The 17755-nt window shown below is 39.3% G+C and overlaps 1 protein-coding gene across 2 annotated transcripts; it reads left to right on the top strand.

Annotated features, from left to right (window-relative positions):
* Window positions 1–1484: 1484 nt before the first annotated feature.
* Window positions 1485–13823, top strand: LOC124136601 (sperm flagellar protein 1-like). Of its 2 annotated transcripts, none has more exons than XM_046502571.2 (6): window positions 1485–1792; window positions 4270–4381; window positions 9265–9479; window positions 10052–10130; window positions 11326–11422; window positions 12187–13823. In XM_046502571.2, the coding sequence occupies exons 1-6, from the start codon at window positions 1666–1668 to the stop codon at window positions 12295–12297; spliced, it is 741 nt and encodes a 246-aa protein (XP_046358527.1). In that variant the 5' UTR covers window positions 1485–1665; the 3' UTR covers window positions 12298–13823. The 2 variants fall into 2 exon arrangements, with proteins under 2 accessions (XP_046358527.1, XP_046358528.1); XM_046502572.2 differs by lacking the exon at window positions 4270–4381 and adding an exon at window positions 2683–2794.
* The last annotated feature ends 3932 nt before the right edge of the window (window positions 13824–17755 follow it).

Raw genomic sequence — 17755 nt, 5'->3', positions numbered from 1 at the left:
TCTGCCTTGACATAGCTTGAATACTGTAACTGCTGCATTCATTTCATTCAATCGACTGTGCAATTTGACACAGAGGGGCACATAAATAGGAATGGCAAGGTCACCTGATAAATAATATGCATTACATGTCTTTTGACAGTTTTTGAAGAAAAATATATTCCCCTCTCACCCTACAACACTTTCCCCTGTGTACAGACACTTGACATCGTTTAATAAAATCTCTGACTCGCATCACCTGGTTTGTTGTCGCTTGTCAAAGTATCAATCCTTCTTCACTGACATAACAAACGAAGATCACACTCTGATGATTTACAGATTTTTTATAACCAATTTGCTTAGGCTGGTCAAAAATATAAAAAAATAGGATTAGCTCAATATTTTCCAAATTTATATTGGCATAAAGTTGTTTGTGTCTGTCAGTTTAGTGATAAAATGTAACTAAATGTTAATGCTGTTTAAATGCAGAATGTTTAATATTTTTATATCATTAAAATATATTTACTTACAAGAAGATTTTTGGGGGTTGCAGTGTCCAGAGATTACATTCAAAACATTTCATCAATTATATTATTTAAATAGTTGTTATGATTTTGTAGTTGTATCTTTTTATTTTTCTAACCCATCAAAGGGGAAGGAGTATGTCAAATGAAACTAAATTTAAACTATTCTTATTATCTTTCCTGATTGTGGCTTTTGGCCGAATTCCATAAATAGAAATAAAATTAGAGTTGCCTTATAAAACAGTTGACATGTAGGCAGCCTTAGCAAAGGTTATCTTTCTGTTATGATAAACAAAATAGCCTGGATGCATTTGTTACTGTAGGTTTGTTTTGGATTTGAATGAAATGATGCTAAACTCAGCTGCCCCATTAAATGACACTTGTGGAAGAGAAATACTTTTGGAAATTACAGGTAGGAGAAAAATTGATTTCACATCACTTTCCACTTCTTTTCCTTTAGATAAATATGTGTTATATATAAGCCGACTGAGAAACTTTATGCTTGGATTACCATCACCTGGGGATGAGCCCATGCCATGACTTCCTGATTGGTGGTTTGTGTGCAATGAGAGACTTGGCTAACTGTGACCAATGCATTCATCCATCTTGTAATTAAGTCCATGTGGGAAACTCAGATGTGTTTACAGTAGTGATTAAATACAACCAAAATTTGGTGAACAGAAAGAAATATATATTTTTGACTCAGCTTTGTCAACAGTCCAATAATATACAATCTCGCATATTTATGGACTACTTTGCTTTGTCACAAAAATCTATTGAGAGAAGAAAATGGCTTGAATAAGTAGTAAAAAACTGAAAATAATAATTAGAATGCAGTGTCATAAAAAAGGTTTGTTAAAAATAAGACCTTGGTTGGATGCCAAGCTCTTCCCCATTCAGGGGAGACAATCATGTATTTGTTCGGTTACTGTTAGCGTGTAATATTGTTCAAGAACCGTCATTTGCTGTTGGTAAATAGAAGTTCCGGTTTACGTTGCCTTGTGGGATACGGTATCGACTGACAACAATGTAAACTATTTGACACCGAGTTATCATAGTGATACAGTATTCTCGGTTATTGTTTTATGTTGGGTTTAATAGTTAGAATTTTATTTTGATCTTGCAAACTCTGGATTCAATCAAAGGAGGACGTGGAAGGGCTAAAATGCCTCAGAGTGAGAGTGAAATGGAAGAATTGGACGAGGCTCAACTTGAAGAACTGTACACATGGATTGATGAGATACAATTGTCACGACCAAAACGAAACATGAACAGAGATTTCTCTGATGGAGGTATTAAAAAGTTTCAATATATTCAAACTTGAGAACATGACATCTGAATTTCTGTTAGAATAATGTTGAAGATGTAGAAGTCAATCAGGTTATGTTGAAACTGATGCATTGCTCAAGCCGGGAGTCGCAATGGGTTCCCATAGTCAAGACAGTGTCTGTGTCTGTGACAGTCGGACTCATCTGACATCAAACTCATTTGACCTGAGCCTCTATGAGCATGTTGGGCATTCCTCGAAATAAGCTGACAATGAAGTGACACGCAGTGATATTGGTCACTGAAATACTGCTCACAGTTTATGTTGAGTATATTAGAACATGTTCAGTTGAATGGTGAGGTGTACAAAATATGAATACATCATGATGAGTACACACAGGTTCTGTCATCAGTGAAATCAACAGTGTTTATTTTATGTATTGGATACGTATATGATGTATGCCATTGATGAATCACACAACACATAAGCCCTAACACTGATTTAATTTGAATGAATGAAATATTTCTTAATGTGTATGCCCAGATGCCTGGGACATTGCCCATAATATCGCTCACTGGTTTGTCTGGTCCAGACTTTATTATTTTGCACATTTTGCTTTGAATAAGTTAAGCTTACTTTAGCCAAACTTATTTTTACCTTGCTTACTAGATTTTATCCCCAGGGAGCTGAAAATGAAAAATGAGTGCACTGATCCATAGACCGGGGTATTAATGTAGCGATTTGAGCATGCTCAATGATGTAGATTTGGTACATTATAAATATGCGCATTATTATTATTTTTGGCTAAATTCATAGACCTGGACATCACATTAAAAGCAGTGATTATAACTTTGCCTTGACCTTGTTATATCCAGATTTAAGGGTCTGTAGTAATCGGTTTATTACGTGTCATAGTTCTGGTGGCAGAGGTCGTAAAGCACTTCTTTCCCTGGGCCGTGCAGATCCACAATTATGTCCCCGCAAACAACATGAGGCAGAAACTGGAGAACTGGAATTTGCTCAATAGGTACCGCGGACCACTTGCTTCTAGTTCCATAATAGCGCCATCTGTTGGCAGGATGCAGTGGCAGCTGTATGCATGTAGTCAGCTGTAGTACTTCTGTAGTTGCTTGTCTATGCACCAGTATATGATACACTGAATCAGGCATGTATGGTGACAGAACCACAAAGTGACCTTATCAATTATTCTATGTTGCTTTTGCCAGCGCCACAAAGTGATCTTAGCGCTAAGGTTATGTCATATCTTCTGAACTTTAGTATGGACTCACTATAGATTTGCACTAAGATCACTTTGTGGAACAGGGCAGTGCTACTGAGTTTCAACAACCCCTCTCTAAAAAGCCTGCAATTCTAAAATCCCTCAGGATTCTTTAACATTAGACAATTGACTAGGGCTGGAGACTAGTGCCAATTGGCATCCCTGATAAAGTGTAGAATAAGTCTTCAAGACTTGTTTGTGCTAAGTTCACTTTGTGCGACTGAACCATTGTCTGTCATAGCTGTTGATGCAAGAAGTATGAGCATGTGCTCGCCGATGTTATCAATGTAGTGATGTAGTCAGGTGAGATGCAGAGTGATGTAGTCAGGTGAGTTGCAGAGTGATGCAGTCAGGTGAGTTGGACTGTGTAAATATATTTATAGCCAAGTCTGTGTGTTGCTCGACTGTCAATTTCTGTGATGAGTGAGAGAGCCATTACATGATCTATTGGTGCAGACTTCAGATTAAATTATTGACTACCACTTCCACCCCGTCGGGGCCATTATAGAACTGGAAACATAGCTGTGTTCTTTCAGATATGGAGCTTACTGAATATTGCTATTCTCCTTTGAAACGTGATCTGCTAGAGTGTAATGTTAAACCTTATCGTCCAAAACTGATAAATTATTAATTGTAAGTATGACAACAACTGGATATTATTTCAGCCTTGTTCAGCTCCTAAAGTGGCAAATATGTGGGTAGGCACTGAAACCTGATGTTTCGTTTCATGAAGACATTTTTCATCTCCAGAGCCTTAGTGGCTTTAGACCAGTTGTTTAATTATTTTTTTTCATCATAATGTGGACAATTTTGTTTGGGAAATGGATGATTTTTGTTATCCTTTGTTAACATGTTTGACACATTCTCTGTTTCGTTTGTACAGAAAGTATTGAATTGTGTTTGCATTAAGTAATTTTCAAACATAAATCCCGACTCTCCACCAAAAGGTATGAAGCAAAAACAACTTTCTCAATATTTAGCAGGAATTAATCAATCTTAGATAAATTCCTTTTTAGAAGCTAGTAATAAGTAAGAAAGGCTATTATTTCAGTTGTATATTACTATTATAAGCAAACTGATTTCAATAAAACAAATTCTCCATTTGTGGATGAAGTGTCTGCCCAGTGTGCATGTACATGGTTCTGTCACTCAGCTAGACACCTGTATTGTCTCTAGGCTCTACATCGTCATCTATGCATCCTGTCCCTGCCTCTTGTTTTCAGTGCTAGTTGCTGAAGTTGTGAAACATTTCCTACCACATATTGTGGACCTCCATAACTACCCACCGGCCAACTCTTCACAGCAGAAATTATCCAACTGGTACATGTTGAACAGGTAATGATAACAGTACACCATGCAATACAGTGACGCTCTCACTTCTTGCCTCTACAAGATTTGTGTTCTGTGATAATTTGTATCATAATAAAATAAATAATAATAATAAAATAATAAAGATTATTTTTATCGTCATCATTATTACCCGGTATTATTATTATCATCATCATCATCATCATCATCATCATCATCATCATTATTATTATTATATATAGATAAACAAGATCTGATAAACAATGACAAGTAACTTTAAACTGTATATGTGTAGACTAATCCTATTGGGGTAGGAGATAATATGCTTAAAAGTGTAGACAACATCAAATAGTACTTAATTTTCCAAAAAGGTAACATTTGACTGTTTTGCCATGAGTACTGGAAGACTAACAAATTCATTAAGTTTTGTATTTCATTTTCCTTGTTTCTATTTTTCCATTAAGATGTGTATGAGTATATCATCCACACATCCTTCTCCTTGTACTATCAACCTTCTGGATGCTTGTAGATCTGAGTAGAACCTGCTTGTGGTTAGATCCCAACAAATGTACCATGGATTTGTCTGCAATTATAAACTCTTGCACTTAAACCTCTTACAGGGCAAGAGACACACAGTATCAGTATTTCATAATAAAATGCAGTCAAGTTATATTCTGAAAAAAATGTGATTGATGAGACAAGTTTTGATAGCTCGTCAGATCCCACAAGAATGTAAGTTATAACATAAGACTGATATGTTTTTATATTTGTAATGACTTTTATCTATAAAATACAGCAGTGATACTGCCATCACAGTATGGACCATTCTAATGCTTGTGAGTGTTGACAGTCATTGTGAAGGCTGCTGTAAAGAGCAGTGTGAAACTTTTCTTGAATTTGATATTTCGTTTTGGTCATCACAAATGAGATTGAGACTGGGTAGGGTGGGGAGGGCGTAGAGGTGATTGAGACTGGATGGCAACACTGTGAGGGGTGGGGAGGGGTAGAGGTGATTGAGACTGGATGGCAACACTGTGAGGGGTGGGGAGGGGTAGAGGTGATTGAGACTGGCAACACTGTGAGGGGTGGGGAGGGGTAGAGGTGATTGAGACTGGCAACACTGTGAGGGGTGGGGAGGGGTAGAGGTGATTGAGACTGTGGCAACACTGTGATGGGTGGGGAGGGGTAGAGGTGATTGAGACTGGCAACACTGTGAGGGGTGGGGAGGGCGTAGAGGTGATTGAGACTGGATGGCAACACTGTGAGGGGTGGGGAGGGGGTAGAGGTGATTGAGACTGGGTGGCAACACTGTGAGGGGTAGGGAGGGGTAGAGGTGATTGAGACTGGATGGCAACACTGTGAGGGGTGGGGAGGGGGTAGAGGTGATTGAGACTGGATGGCAACACTGTGAGGGGTGGGGAGGGGGTAAAGGTGATTGAGACTGGCAACACTGTGAGGGGTGGGGAGGGGTAGAGGTGATTGAGACTGGATGGCAACACTGTGAGGGGTGGGGAGGGGTAGAGGTGATTGAGACTGGATGGCAACACTGTGAGGGGTGGGGAGGGGGTAGAGGTTATTGAGACTGGGTGGCAACACTGTGAGGGGTGGGGAGGGGTAGAGGTTATTGAGACTGGGTGGCAACACTATGTTGAGGGCAACAATACAGCAACATTTTGATCAGATACAAGCAATAAGTCAGCAGATAGTCGTCAGGTGTAAATCCTCACCTACCTGATCGGTGTTCTGGGGTGGAGGGACACTCAGCTGTGTCTCAGACACCACCTAGCTTTAACATGTGTATGTCAGGGAGACTTACTTTGATTTCAAATGCCAGCAAGCCAGTCCAAATGAACTTTTATGTATTAGTGATATAAATATTCATCTGAAGTAATGTTGGAATAATCATGACTTTACCATTGTTTAGAACTTGCTAATAATGAACCCTGTCAATATGTGAGATGTATGTATGACAGCGCTGTATCAGCATGGGTACCGTTATACAAAGCAATCTTAGCGCTAAAGTGATCATAGCACCCATACCTTAACATAGACCTGTGACAGTCGTAGCGCTAAGGTTGTTTTGTACAATGACACCCCGGTATGTCTGTGGATGACGTCAAAGGCTGCATGTACTTCACACTCTGCTGTTGTTGCATGTTGTACACATTGTATCACTGCATGTTGTACACATTGTATCACTGCATGTTGTACTTCGCCATGTGACCCGTGAAGATCCGGGGTAGAATAGGTCTTCAGCAACCATTGCTTGTCATAAAAGGCAACTGTGCTTGTTGTAAGAGGCGACTAACGGTATTAGGTGGTCAGGCTCACTGACTTGGTTGATACATGTCATCGTATCCCAATTGCGTAGATCGATGCTCATGATGTCAATCACTGTATTGTCTTTCAAACTCGATTATTTACAGACCACTGTCATATAGCTGGAATATTGCTGAGTGCGGTGTTAAACAACAAACAAACAAACTTCACCATGTACACAGTCAGATATACTGTGCTACCCTCATGGCCACCCATTTGAAAATACACAATGGGAAGCATTGTTTTGAAGATACATCATCCATTGCTGGGTTACACACAGGTCAGAGCTCCAGATAAGCTGCGTATCTGCGTAGAATACGCATCAGAAATTACAGAACATTACAGATAAGCTACAAAAATAAAACTTGTGGGTATCATCAAAATATTGTGAAGTAACCCTGCGTATTCGATTAGCAAATCAGTAACTTATTTTGAAATTATAAACAGGCATTCCGTCAACCTTGCCAAACTCCACGATGACAGTTACGTCACGATCATTTGCCATCACACTTTCTTTTGGAAGTATTGTGGTATTTTTGAGTCCTATAAAGCTCTCGAACCCACACAACACCAGTTTGCAGGGACTAGATTAATTGTGTTTTTAAATATTTAACTTAATTACCCACGTGTAAAAACTAGTGGGTAACAGAAATTTGAATACCCAGATAGAATTACTGATACCCAATGATTTTAAAATGCGTGGGTAAAATACCCACAACACTAAAAGCTTATCTGGAGCTCTGCAGATGTCGACATTTCGTGGGTAATAATTAAACAATATCTAATTTAGGTGAGAGATTTTTCAACATGTTTTAAACATGACGAGTATGTTGTTCGAGCTGGATTGTGAGGGGGGGGGAACATTTAGTAGGGTGAGTAGTTTTGAGAGGGTGGAACTTGGAAACCCACATCAATAAATAGTTGGCTACCTTCTCCCTTCACTGGTTGTTATACTGCCCAGCAACTGAGAAGACACCGGTAGTGTGACACAAGTAGCAGTATATCAGTGTGTATAGTGCTTTTATTAGATAAGAGTTGATTGTTGTAAGAGGCGACTAACGGGATCGGGTGGTCAGGCTCACTGACTTAGCTGATGCATGTCATCATATCCCAATTTCGTGGATCGATGCTCATGATGTCAATCACTGGATTGTCTGGTCCAGACTCAAATATTTACAGACCGCCATCATATAGCTGGAATGTTGCTGAATGTGGTTATTATACTGCCCAGCAACTGAGAAGACACCAGTAGTGTGACACAAGTAGCAGTATATCAGTGTGTATAGTGCTTTTATTAGATAAGAGTTGATTGTTTTATTGGAGAAATTGTTTTGCTCTGACATGTCAAGTCCCATCAACATGTATACCAAATTTCATATAAATGGTTCTTATTGAACCCAGGTTCATACAGTTTTATGCAATTACTAAGTTAAATTTTTGGGGATCCAAAATTAGTGTGTTGAGTTGAAGCCCGTGATGATCCGGGGTAGAATAGGCCTTCAGCAACCCATGCTTGCTGTAAAAGGCGACTATGCTTGTCGTAAGAGGCGACTAACGGGATCGGGTGGTCAGGCTCACTGACTTAGCTGATGCATGTCATCGTATCCCAATTTTGTGGATCGATGCTCATGATGTCAATCACTGGATTGTCTGGTCCAGACTCGAATATTTACACACCGCCATCATATAGCTGGAATATTGCTGAGTGTGGCATTAAACAACAAACAAACAAACAAATAGATCAAGTTGATGGTGTATCATCCTTCTGCATTCTATGGCGTGATGATCAAGAACACATTGTCAGTGAATAGGAATACATTCAAATGTTACCCAACTTGTTAAGATGGTAAAGGGACAGACATTTTTTTGTTTATTTAGTTTAATGTTGTTAGCATTCTACTGTTGGTTAAAATGCAGTTGACAAGCTGTAATTTGTTGAAAAATGTCAACAGTGTATAACGTGATTTAAATTACAGTCTTTGGTATGTGCCTACATTAGTTATTATTTGTAATGATCAGTGGTAACATGTTGAGAAGTGTGAGAGGGTCTGTATTAGGGCTGTTACAATTCTCTCGCATATTCGGTGAAATGAACCGTATCCATTCATGAATTGAATTTAATATTCGTGGCCACTAGAATCGAATATTTATGAATATGCAATCATGTACATTTACATACCCTGTACCTAAAAACATCCATAATATCCACATATTACGTACATGTATATGCATAGATTTCTTCAAAGACAGCACTCTTATAATATTTAATTTGACAATGTTGTGGTCACTCGTCACTGTCAAATTTGAGCAGACACTAGTACCTGGATAAGTGGAGTAAATAAATGTATATTATATTAATAATTAACAAACCATGTCAAATAATTTATGTTGTTATTGTTTCACTGAATATAACAGTAATACGTCAACTGTTGACTTCTCATTGTATTCGTATATTAATATTCGTATTTGTTACCCTATATTCGTGATACGAATGGTATGCGCCTCATAGTGTATTCATGGCAGCCCTAGTCTGTATGAATCTGTCAGTGTGTGAGACTTGCTTCAGTTTGTCTTATGTTCCGCGTCTCCAGGAAGGTGTTTGACAAGATGAACTTCCAGTTGTCGGAGGACGTGATCCGCAGCGTGGCGGGATGCAAGCCGGGCGTCATAGAGAAGGTGATGTTGATGGTGAGGACGAAGATCGACCTTGCCAGACATCAGATCCACAAGAACAAGCAGATGGGGGTGGGACCGGGCCGAAGTTCTGGACTCAGCAGTGACAAGCCAGAGGTTGACCAGAACATGGGTGAGTGGGCTACCCTTTATAACACGTTGCTTACATCCTGACTACAGTTCAGCACTGGACATAGGAAGATTAATGATAGTGGTCGTCATGACTACTGTGTAAAGAAATCTTGCAAGCGTCTATTGGACAGAATAATTTGCATTGATTGTAGTGGTTGGATGATACACTGATGCATCAATGGAACGCGATATTTCACTTCCCGATACAAGTATCAATCACAGTTGCACACTAAGTAAAAAGTATTGATTCTTAACTTAAATGTATTCTTTTATGAATTACACCAAACACTAATTAGTTGTGAAAATGAGTAGTGAAAAAGTAAATATTTTCATCCATTGCGCCATACTTGACACTGCCAGCTGTAAATCATCAGTGTGCTAGGTATTTGAATATCCTGTCTGTGAAAAATATGGGTTACGCACTACAGTTACGAGCACTTACAAATATTGTGATATGTATCGGATCGTGAGCAAGGTATCGTGGTATGTTTCGGATCGCACAGTTGGTGTATCGTCCAGCCCTAATTGATAGAGTGTTGTGCCGTGCTTCTGACATGTTCTCTTCCTCTGCAGCCATGTTGCCACCAGCAGTCCGCCTCCCCAAGGCCAGGACAGGTCCCGGTGTGGCGGCCAATGCAGGGCCGTACAAGGGGTCAGTCCTTGCATCCATCTGTCTTCTCCGTCATACTTAATACGCATCATCTGTATAAGCCAAGCATAACTTAAGTCGTCTGTCTGTCATGTGTCAGATCTTTGTTTACCAAGAAAAAGCATCATACACTTGTCAACTTGTATTTCCTTTGACCACTGATAGACTTGGCTCATGTGGACGAATAATTTTGATTTAGCTCTTTTGGACGTTTTGTACTTTTCACGTCATCATGGGTGTGTTGTCTTGATTTGGTCAGTCAAATAGGAAGGACATGAGTTTGACTTTCATTGCAGATTGTAGTGTTTGTCTGCCTGGACACTTGGGCAATCTTATTACAATCAGATCTTTTGCTCTGATAAAATACGTCTCTGTGTGCACATCTGAGGAGTCACAGTAGAAGGTGGTGTCAGGTGAACCATCTACTGAGCCAGTCTCATCTTCCTGAGGCAAGGGAGTTAACTGACTTTAAAAGTCCAGTTTCCACCCCTGCCGAACAAGGCTGGAATTATGGAGTTATATTTTGGCTGGACTAACAAGTCTATGCATAGTCCCATCAAAATCGTGTAACAAAATCAACATCCCCTTTGTTAACAGTCGTGTGGATTTCGGCCCAGAAATTCCAGTCTCATTCGGCAAGGATGGAAACTGGACTTATAATGTCAGTTAACTCCCTTGCCTTGGGAAGATGAGCCAGTCTGTGTCCAGGCTTCTAAATTCTCGGTGAAACATTCAGACAAGCATACCTGATTTGTGTATGGCAAAACCAAATGTAATCGGGCAGTTCCGAATACAAAAGAAAATCTGTGCTATTGTATTGTTGTAGATACTTTATACATTCTGTCATTTCTGAGTTCCATGGCATCATACCCAAAAGGGTGTACTATGAGGCATATAAGTAATTATTTGTGGTGGTTATCGTCTGCTAAGGTAGAAATTTCTGAAGTAAGGCAGTAAAAAAATGAAGCCGCATCATTTTAGAAAGCTGACATCTGATTGGCTCTAGAACCTGCACATCCTTCATTTAGACTGGGGGGTCTGAGATTGCTCAGGTTTCACATGATGTGATCAGCTATGGAGATGTTTTCAGAGGTAAAAGATCTGATTTTAATAAGATTGCGTTTCAGAGAAAACGGCTTGTGACTTGATATTGTGTACAGCCTGTTATATGTAAACTGAATAATAATGTCTCTTCCAGGTCAAAGGGCAAAGGTTTCATGGACAATGATGTCGTCCCTCGAATCTTACTTGAGGAGAAGGAACAGGAATGTTTAGCCAAAGATGAAACGATACAGGTGAGTGAGTGAGTGAGTGAGTGAGTGAGGAAGGAAGGAAGGAGTAGGTTTCATACAGGTCATGGAATATGTCATGGCAGTTCCAGTCTCCCAGGCCTAGAATAGTTTTGGAAAATACAAATAAAGTTTACCAGTATTTTTTTCTGTTGATACTGACAGGCAAATGAATGCTTTCACCAAAGTCAAGTAAAATTTGAATTAATTGAGTTATGTTTGTTATTTTGTTGTAATTCTTATTGAAAATCATGGCATAATACCATGGAAAAGTCATGATATTTGTCAGACTAGCAGTGTTAGTCCTGCACCATGACCGTGGAATATATTTATTTTATGAAAAAAATATATCTAGAAATGTATACAAAAGCAAGTCTAGCCAGCTCAAGCTAGCTCTATTCCACATCAGCATAGGGAATTTTTTTTTATTTTTAGAGTCAGAGACTAAATTTTAGTCTCTGACTCTAAAAATAAAAATAAATTATTTAATGTTAGTCTATAGCAGTGTATGAATCACAGTTTGTTTAATTGTTCGTGAGTGTTTTATAGCAAATAAACCCAAGTACCACTACATCATTGCCAGCCATACCAGATCCTAGACACTTTTATCCAAATATCATGGCATTTGCTATTCAAGTGCAGAACATGGTTACACATGCTTAACCGCATGTGTGTTGGTGAACTGGAATAGTCCTTCAGTCATAGATGTTTGATATGAAATACATCGCTTGGCAGATGGTGTTGCAGACTGGGCTTGTGTTGTGTTTCAGATACTGCAAGCCAAAGTACGCCGTCTGGAACATCTGATTCACCTGAAGGACATCCGCATCGACGACCTGCAGAGCAAAATTGAGGCCACACGACCCACGGGGAGGAGATGAGGTCGGCCCCAGCGGAGCAGAGCTGATCACAGGTCCACCTGTCACATGGGAGTGGGTGGGGAGGGGTTCGGGCGGGTAAGGGCAGGTGGTAGTAGGGGTCACATGTTGATATTTATATCTGATTTTAAAGATTTTCTGTTGATTATACATTTTAGTATTAAATTCTCACATTGGTCACCTTGATGAGTAAACTAGGGGAGCACCCTTTGTAGATACACATATGTGTGCTTATTACATTTATTTGCATTAGGGACAGAGTTGTCTCCCCTGTGTTCCCTTGGGCACTCTCGGAGATTTGATCACTGTCCTTTACTCAATAAAGACTATTGTCTGATGTTTTATTTTTATATGACGGTGATATAGTAGGGACAGAGTGGTCTCCTCTATCTTACTGAACATTCAAAGAGATTTGATCTCTTAAAATGTGATATATTTGTTATGGATGAAATGTATATCTTAGTCATGTAAGGTTTGAGTTATATCAGATATGCATTTAACTAGAATGTTAGTAATATATATCTTGAAAATATGAAGGATATTCTTGAATAGGTTTGTATTTTTGCAAACCATATCAGAGAATTTTCAGAAGACAACTGTGTTATTTTGAATGGGAAATAAGACAATGGTTAAGATATTGTTTTTGTCTTTAGACATTCCAAATCATAGTAAAGATATATCTATAGAAACTTGTTGATTTCCATGGTAAAATATATCAATATATATCAATCAATGTTGATAGGATTGTAAACATAAATTTGAATTCACTTTGATAAAACTGTACTTATATTTGAAAGTGTTGTTAAGATGGTGTGTGGAAGTATTTTTTAAGTATTTTTGGAGAATTTGCCAGTGTGTTGAACTGTTGCATGCATAGCAGGACTCGACATTCGACACTTCCACTGACTTTGTATTTTGAGCAGTGTAACCAATCACAAATGATTGCTGAATTTTGTAAACATCTGATTGGATGGTGACCAATCACAGACAGCCAATCAAACACTCTCCCAGTGAACTGAGAATACATCTAACACTTGTATACTGAACATGTTTTTACGAATTGACCCAGGATCCACAATGGCCCAGTAAATGTTCTTGTTGACCTCACATTTGCCTGCATTTTGTCTGTCTTGATGGTTCATGTGCCTGTTTATACTAGGTTAGATCTGTTCTACCTACTTAAGTGTTTTACTAAACAATAATGAAAGGGTCAGTTCATATAAAATAGAAAAATGTTGACTTTTTGTGGAGACTTAATGTGTAAATATCAAATTAAAATGCCAAATAAAATGTACAATGTTTTATTTATATTTTCAATTTGAACTCATAATTGAGAAAGTTCTTATAGGATTAGAAAAATAATAAGTCTGGTTTGATATCTTGTGTTGACACATCCCTCTGCACCACATCTTCCCGAGGCAAGAGAGTTAACTGACTTTAAAAGTCCAGTTTCCACCCTTGCCGAACAAGGCTGGAATTTCTGGGCTCAATCGTAGCGCCACCAGTGGCTATTACCAGTTATGTCATTTCTAAGCCTCTCCGACCGCCTCCGTGGTCTCGTGGTAGAGCATCCGCCCGGAGAGCGGAAGGTTCGGGGTTCGATCCCCGACCGCGTCATACCATAAGACGTTAAAAGATGGTACTTGTTGTTACCCTGTCTGGCTCTCGGCATTAAGGGGCTAAAACAAGGACTGGTCGGCTCGGAGTCAGTATACTGTCCCCAGAGTGGGGTATTCATGTTAAACACACACGTACATGCACGTCGCTATATAAGTGCAATAATCTTGGACGCGACGTTAAACCCCATTTCACCTCACCTCACCTCTAAGCCTCTCCTATGGGCCAATCAGATTCCACCTCTCGTATCACTTGCATTTGCTTCACACAAAATGGTGGCACCCAGTCAGGACGATCTGATCGATAATCAAGATCTATGTTGTGATAAAACGGGTCTTACATCGCGAAATGCATCAAATCACGTGAGCACCTTGATTAAAAACATGAAAAGATTTGGAAAATATCTGCTGACAACGAGTTGGCGGTGCACATGCTTTGCAAATCCTGCAATCGATCGAAATCTGCACAACAGTTTAAGAACCAGCCTAGTTCGGCAAGGGTGGAAACTGGACTTTTATAGTCAGTTAACTCCCTTGCCTCGGGAAGATGTCTGCACCATGAATGCAAGTGTGTCTGTGTTTGTCCGTGGTTTGTACTCACTATAGTAACAACACAGGCTCTCCTCCTCGACTGTTTGACATCATTTGAGTTCCAATTATTGCAATATGAACTTGTATTGTTAGTTGTTATATTCATTCTGGCCAATATATTACAGTTTGTTTATACATTACCATGCATTCCAATGTGTATGTGTTATTTCCGCTATATGAAATGTATTTTAATTTATTTACATATTTACATTGATATCCTCACGTGGTTTATGTGTCCGACAGCCTTGTCTCACAGGTTTGTTTTCGTGTTCTTTAAATGAAAGATTTGATCATGCCCAAGACAGAAATAAAAAAAATCAAATTAGGCTTTAAAAAATAACAGAATTGGTTCTCAGGCAATGTTTTTTTCAAAATATAGGCGGGCGGATCTTATTTTTTTAGGTTCATACTATGTAACCAAATAAATAGTTGTGTAGCCAAATAAACAATGTGTACAATCAACCTGGGAAAGGGCCACCGTTGTATTCCTTGATGAGTAAAATACTGGAATACTGTATTTGACTACAGTTGGACTTATTAAAGTTTTTTTGTTTTCTTCAAAATGGAAATAAAAACAAAATGTGTGGCAAACTTTATGATGATGTGGGCGGTGCCTGAGAACCAAGACTATTCTTTTTTCAGCCTTAGCTATGGAGGGACTGAAAACAATAATGAATATTAACTTTCAGATTATTGTTCAGGAGAGGCCATTTTTTGGGACACGTCTATCCTCATTTTATCAAAAAGGTTAAAGAAATCTATTAAAACTGCTTTGCATGAGTGATCTTAAAAATATCTTTTGTTTCTGTATTTGTTTAAACACTTATTTTAACATTATTTTTAAAAAAATAATCTCAAATCCACCTGGTCATTCTTTTATCTGATATCCTGTCATGGTAGACTGACCAACAAAAAACATTCAACAATATTTTAAATTGGTCATACCTAGAATATGAAGAAACTTTGCATGAGGTGATCGATCATAATTGGACCTAATGGCCTATGCTCTAGTCACACTGTGAACAGTCTTGGATGATAGGACAGGGAACAGCTTTAGGCAGATCTGGACCTTCATACCTATGTAAATGGAAGAGTAGAATACTAGAATACAGTTACCTGCCTACCATAGCAGCATGTAGTTATACTCTGTAGATCACATACTTTCATAACCCATCATTATCAGTGTATGCATTAATAAACCGTTGTGGTCTTTTCTAGTTTATTGTTTCTCAGTAATTGGCACAAGGGACTTTACAAACATGTCATGTAGAGCGATGAGCACAGATCAAGTTGAGAATCACTTGAAACAAGATGAAGATGACATGTAGCTGAATGTGATGCTGACCTCTGCAAACGCAGTCTCCTCCCACTGGACCAAGCAAATACAAATGATCACACAGAGTTGTTCAAATGGTTCCGATCCATTTATCAATGTTATTGTTTTAAGAATGAAGAAAATGTTGAAATATCTGAGGGGGTGGGGGTTAATTCTCAACTGTATACTCTCCTGGGAGCTGACCTATGCTTTGAATGCACACTGATCGTCAGAGGAATAATTATGTCAGCTTGAGTAAATATTGCTTTAACTGCATCAACAGTATTTCAGCTCTTCACAGGTTGGTTGGTTGGATGGTTGGTTTGTTGTTTTACGCCGCACTCAGCAATATTCCAGCTATATGACGGCGGTCTGTAAATAATCGAGTCTGGACCAGACAATCCAGTGATTAATATCATGAGCATCAATCCACGCAATTGGGACCGATGACATGCATCAACCAAGTCAGCGAGCCTGACCACTTGATCCCGTTAGTCGCCTTTTACGACAAGCATAGTCGCCTTTTACGGCAAGCATGGGGTGCTGAAGACTATAGGTTGGAAATATCTGAGGCTACGAAGCTCAAACTTTAAGGTATAGTCACAATGCCTACAGTGTTTGAAACAAACTGAACAAATAGAGTTAGGGATCGTGAATATTTTGGGAGACATTTTTTTGTTGTGAAGACTGACAGAGCACACAAGTTCTTAAAAATATCCCCCGAAATATTCATGATTAATACCGGTACCTTTTTGGTTCTTTATAAAAAAAATTGCCAGGCTCCCATCAGGTTCCACAGACTTCAGAAGCTGCAGTCCCTGACTAAACTCTTCAGGTCCTCATTTAAATAAGGAGGCACGGGTGGCCCAGTCATCTAAGGCGGTGCGATTCGCTGTGCAGAGTTGCGTCCCTTTGGCACGCCAGAAACCTATGATTGTGGGTTTGAATTCCGGTTCACCGATAATGTTTCTAGGTTTATCAGCACAATACCCGTGCTCGTGGGTTTCACCGAAGTAGTAAACGTCCGAGACCTGCATCATTTCGGGCTTTCCTCCCACATTAAGCTGACATCCCGTGATATAACTGGAATACTGTTAAAATTGGCGTTAAACCCAACGCACTCACTCACTCATTTAAATAAACCATGCAGATTATTGTGACCAACAATTTGACACATAAATTTACTGCAGGCTATAAGGACCCATATTCATTTGAAACTATGGGCCCAACGCAAGATCTACCTGACAGTGATAAATTGCTGTGTCCAACTCATCAGTTGTCTTTCATGCCTGCCCATCTGATCCCAATTTGTCACCATGACACTTGCTGAGAACCTATTCCAGCCCAAATCACCAAGATGTAAGCTACCACCAAATGAAACTGTCGTCTACATCACCATACAACTGTGGAGGATGTTCGATTGACAATAGATTACAGCAAATACCTAACAACAAAACATAAATGTCAACAATTTTAGATACCTGTTTACACTGATGCATGAAGTTTATAAATACATGTATATACTAGGCAATTCGATATTAATTACTGACAAATCTCGTGAGTGAGTGAGTATGGTTTTATGCTGCTTTTAGCAATATTCCAGCAATATCACGGCGGGGGACACCAGAAATGGGCTTCACACATTGTACCCATGTCGGGAATCGAACCCGGGTCTTCGGTGTGATGAGCGAACACTTTAACCACTAGGCTACCCGACCTCCCCTCAAATCTCATGAACAACACTATGATGCATTTAGGAGCCCATTGTTGTCCTTCAGCATTATCCACGTTTACACTACTGATCCAGGCATGAACCCAACTCACTCACTCACTCACTCTGTTCAGACCGCCTCCGTGGTCTAGTGGTAGAGCGTCCGCCCGGAGAGCGGAAGGTTCGGGGTTCGATCCCCGGCCGCGTCATACCAAAAGACGTTAAAAG

Source organism: Haliotis rufescens, unplaced genomic scaffold, assembly GCF_023055435.1.
Source record: "Haliotis rufescens isolate VD_foot unplaced genomic scaffold, xgHalRufe1.0.p SCAF_12, whole genome shotgun sequence".
Lineage (NCBI taxonomy): Eukaryota > Metazoa > Mollusca > Gastropoda > Lepetellida > Haliotidae > Haliotis > Haliotis rufescens.
Note: the sequence above shows the minus strand (reverse complement) of the source record. Positions and strands in the feature narration are given on the sequence as shown.

Coding starts and splice junctions, on each gene's coding strand:
- LOC124136601 (XM_046502571.2), top strand. CDS start 1,666: ATGCCTCAGAGTGAGAGTGAAATGGAAGAATTGGACGAGGCTCAACTT. Junction 1,793..4,269: donor CAGAGATTTCTCTGATGGAG/GTATTAAAAAGT, acceptor TCTTGTTTTCAG/TGCTAGTTGCTGAAGTTGTG. Junction 11,423..12,186: donor CCAAAGATGAAACGATACAG/GTGAGTGAGTGA, acceptor GTTGTGTTTCAG/ATACTGCAAGCCAAAGTACG.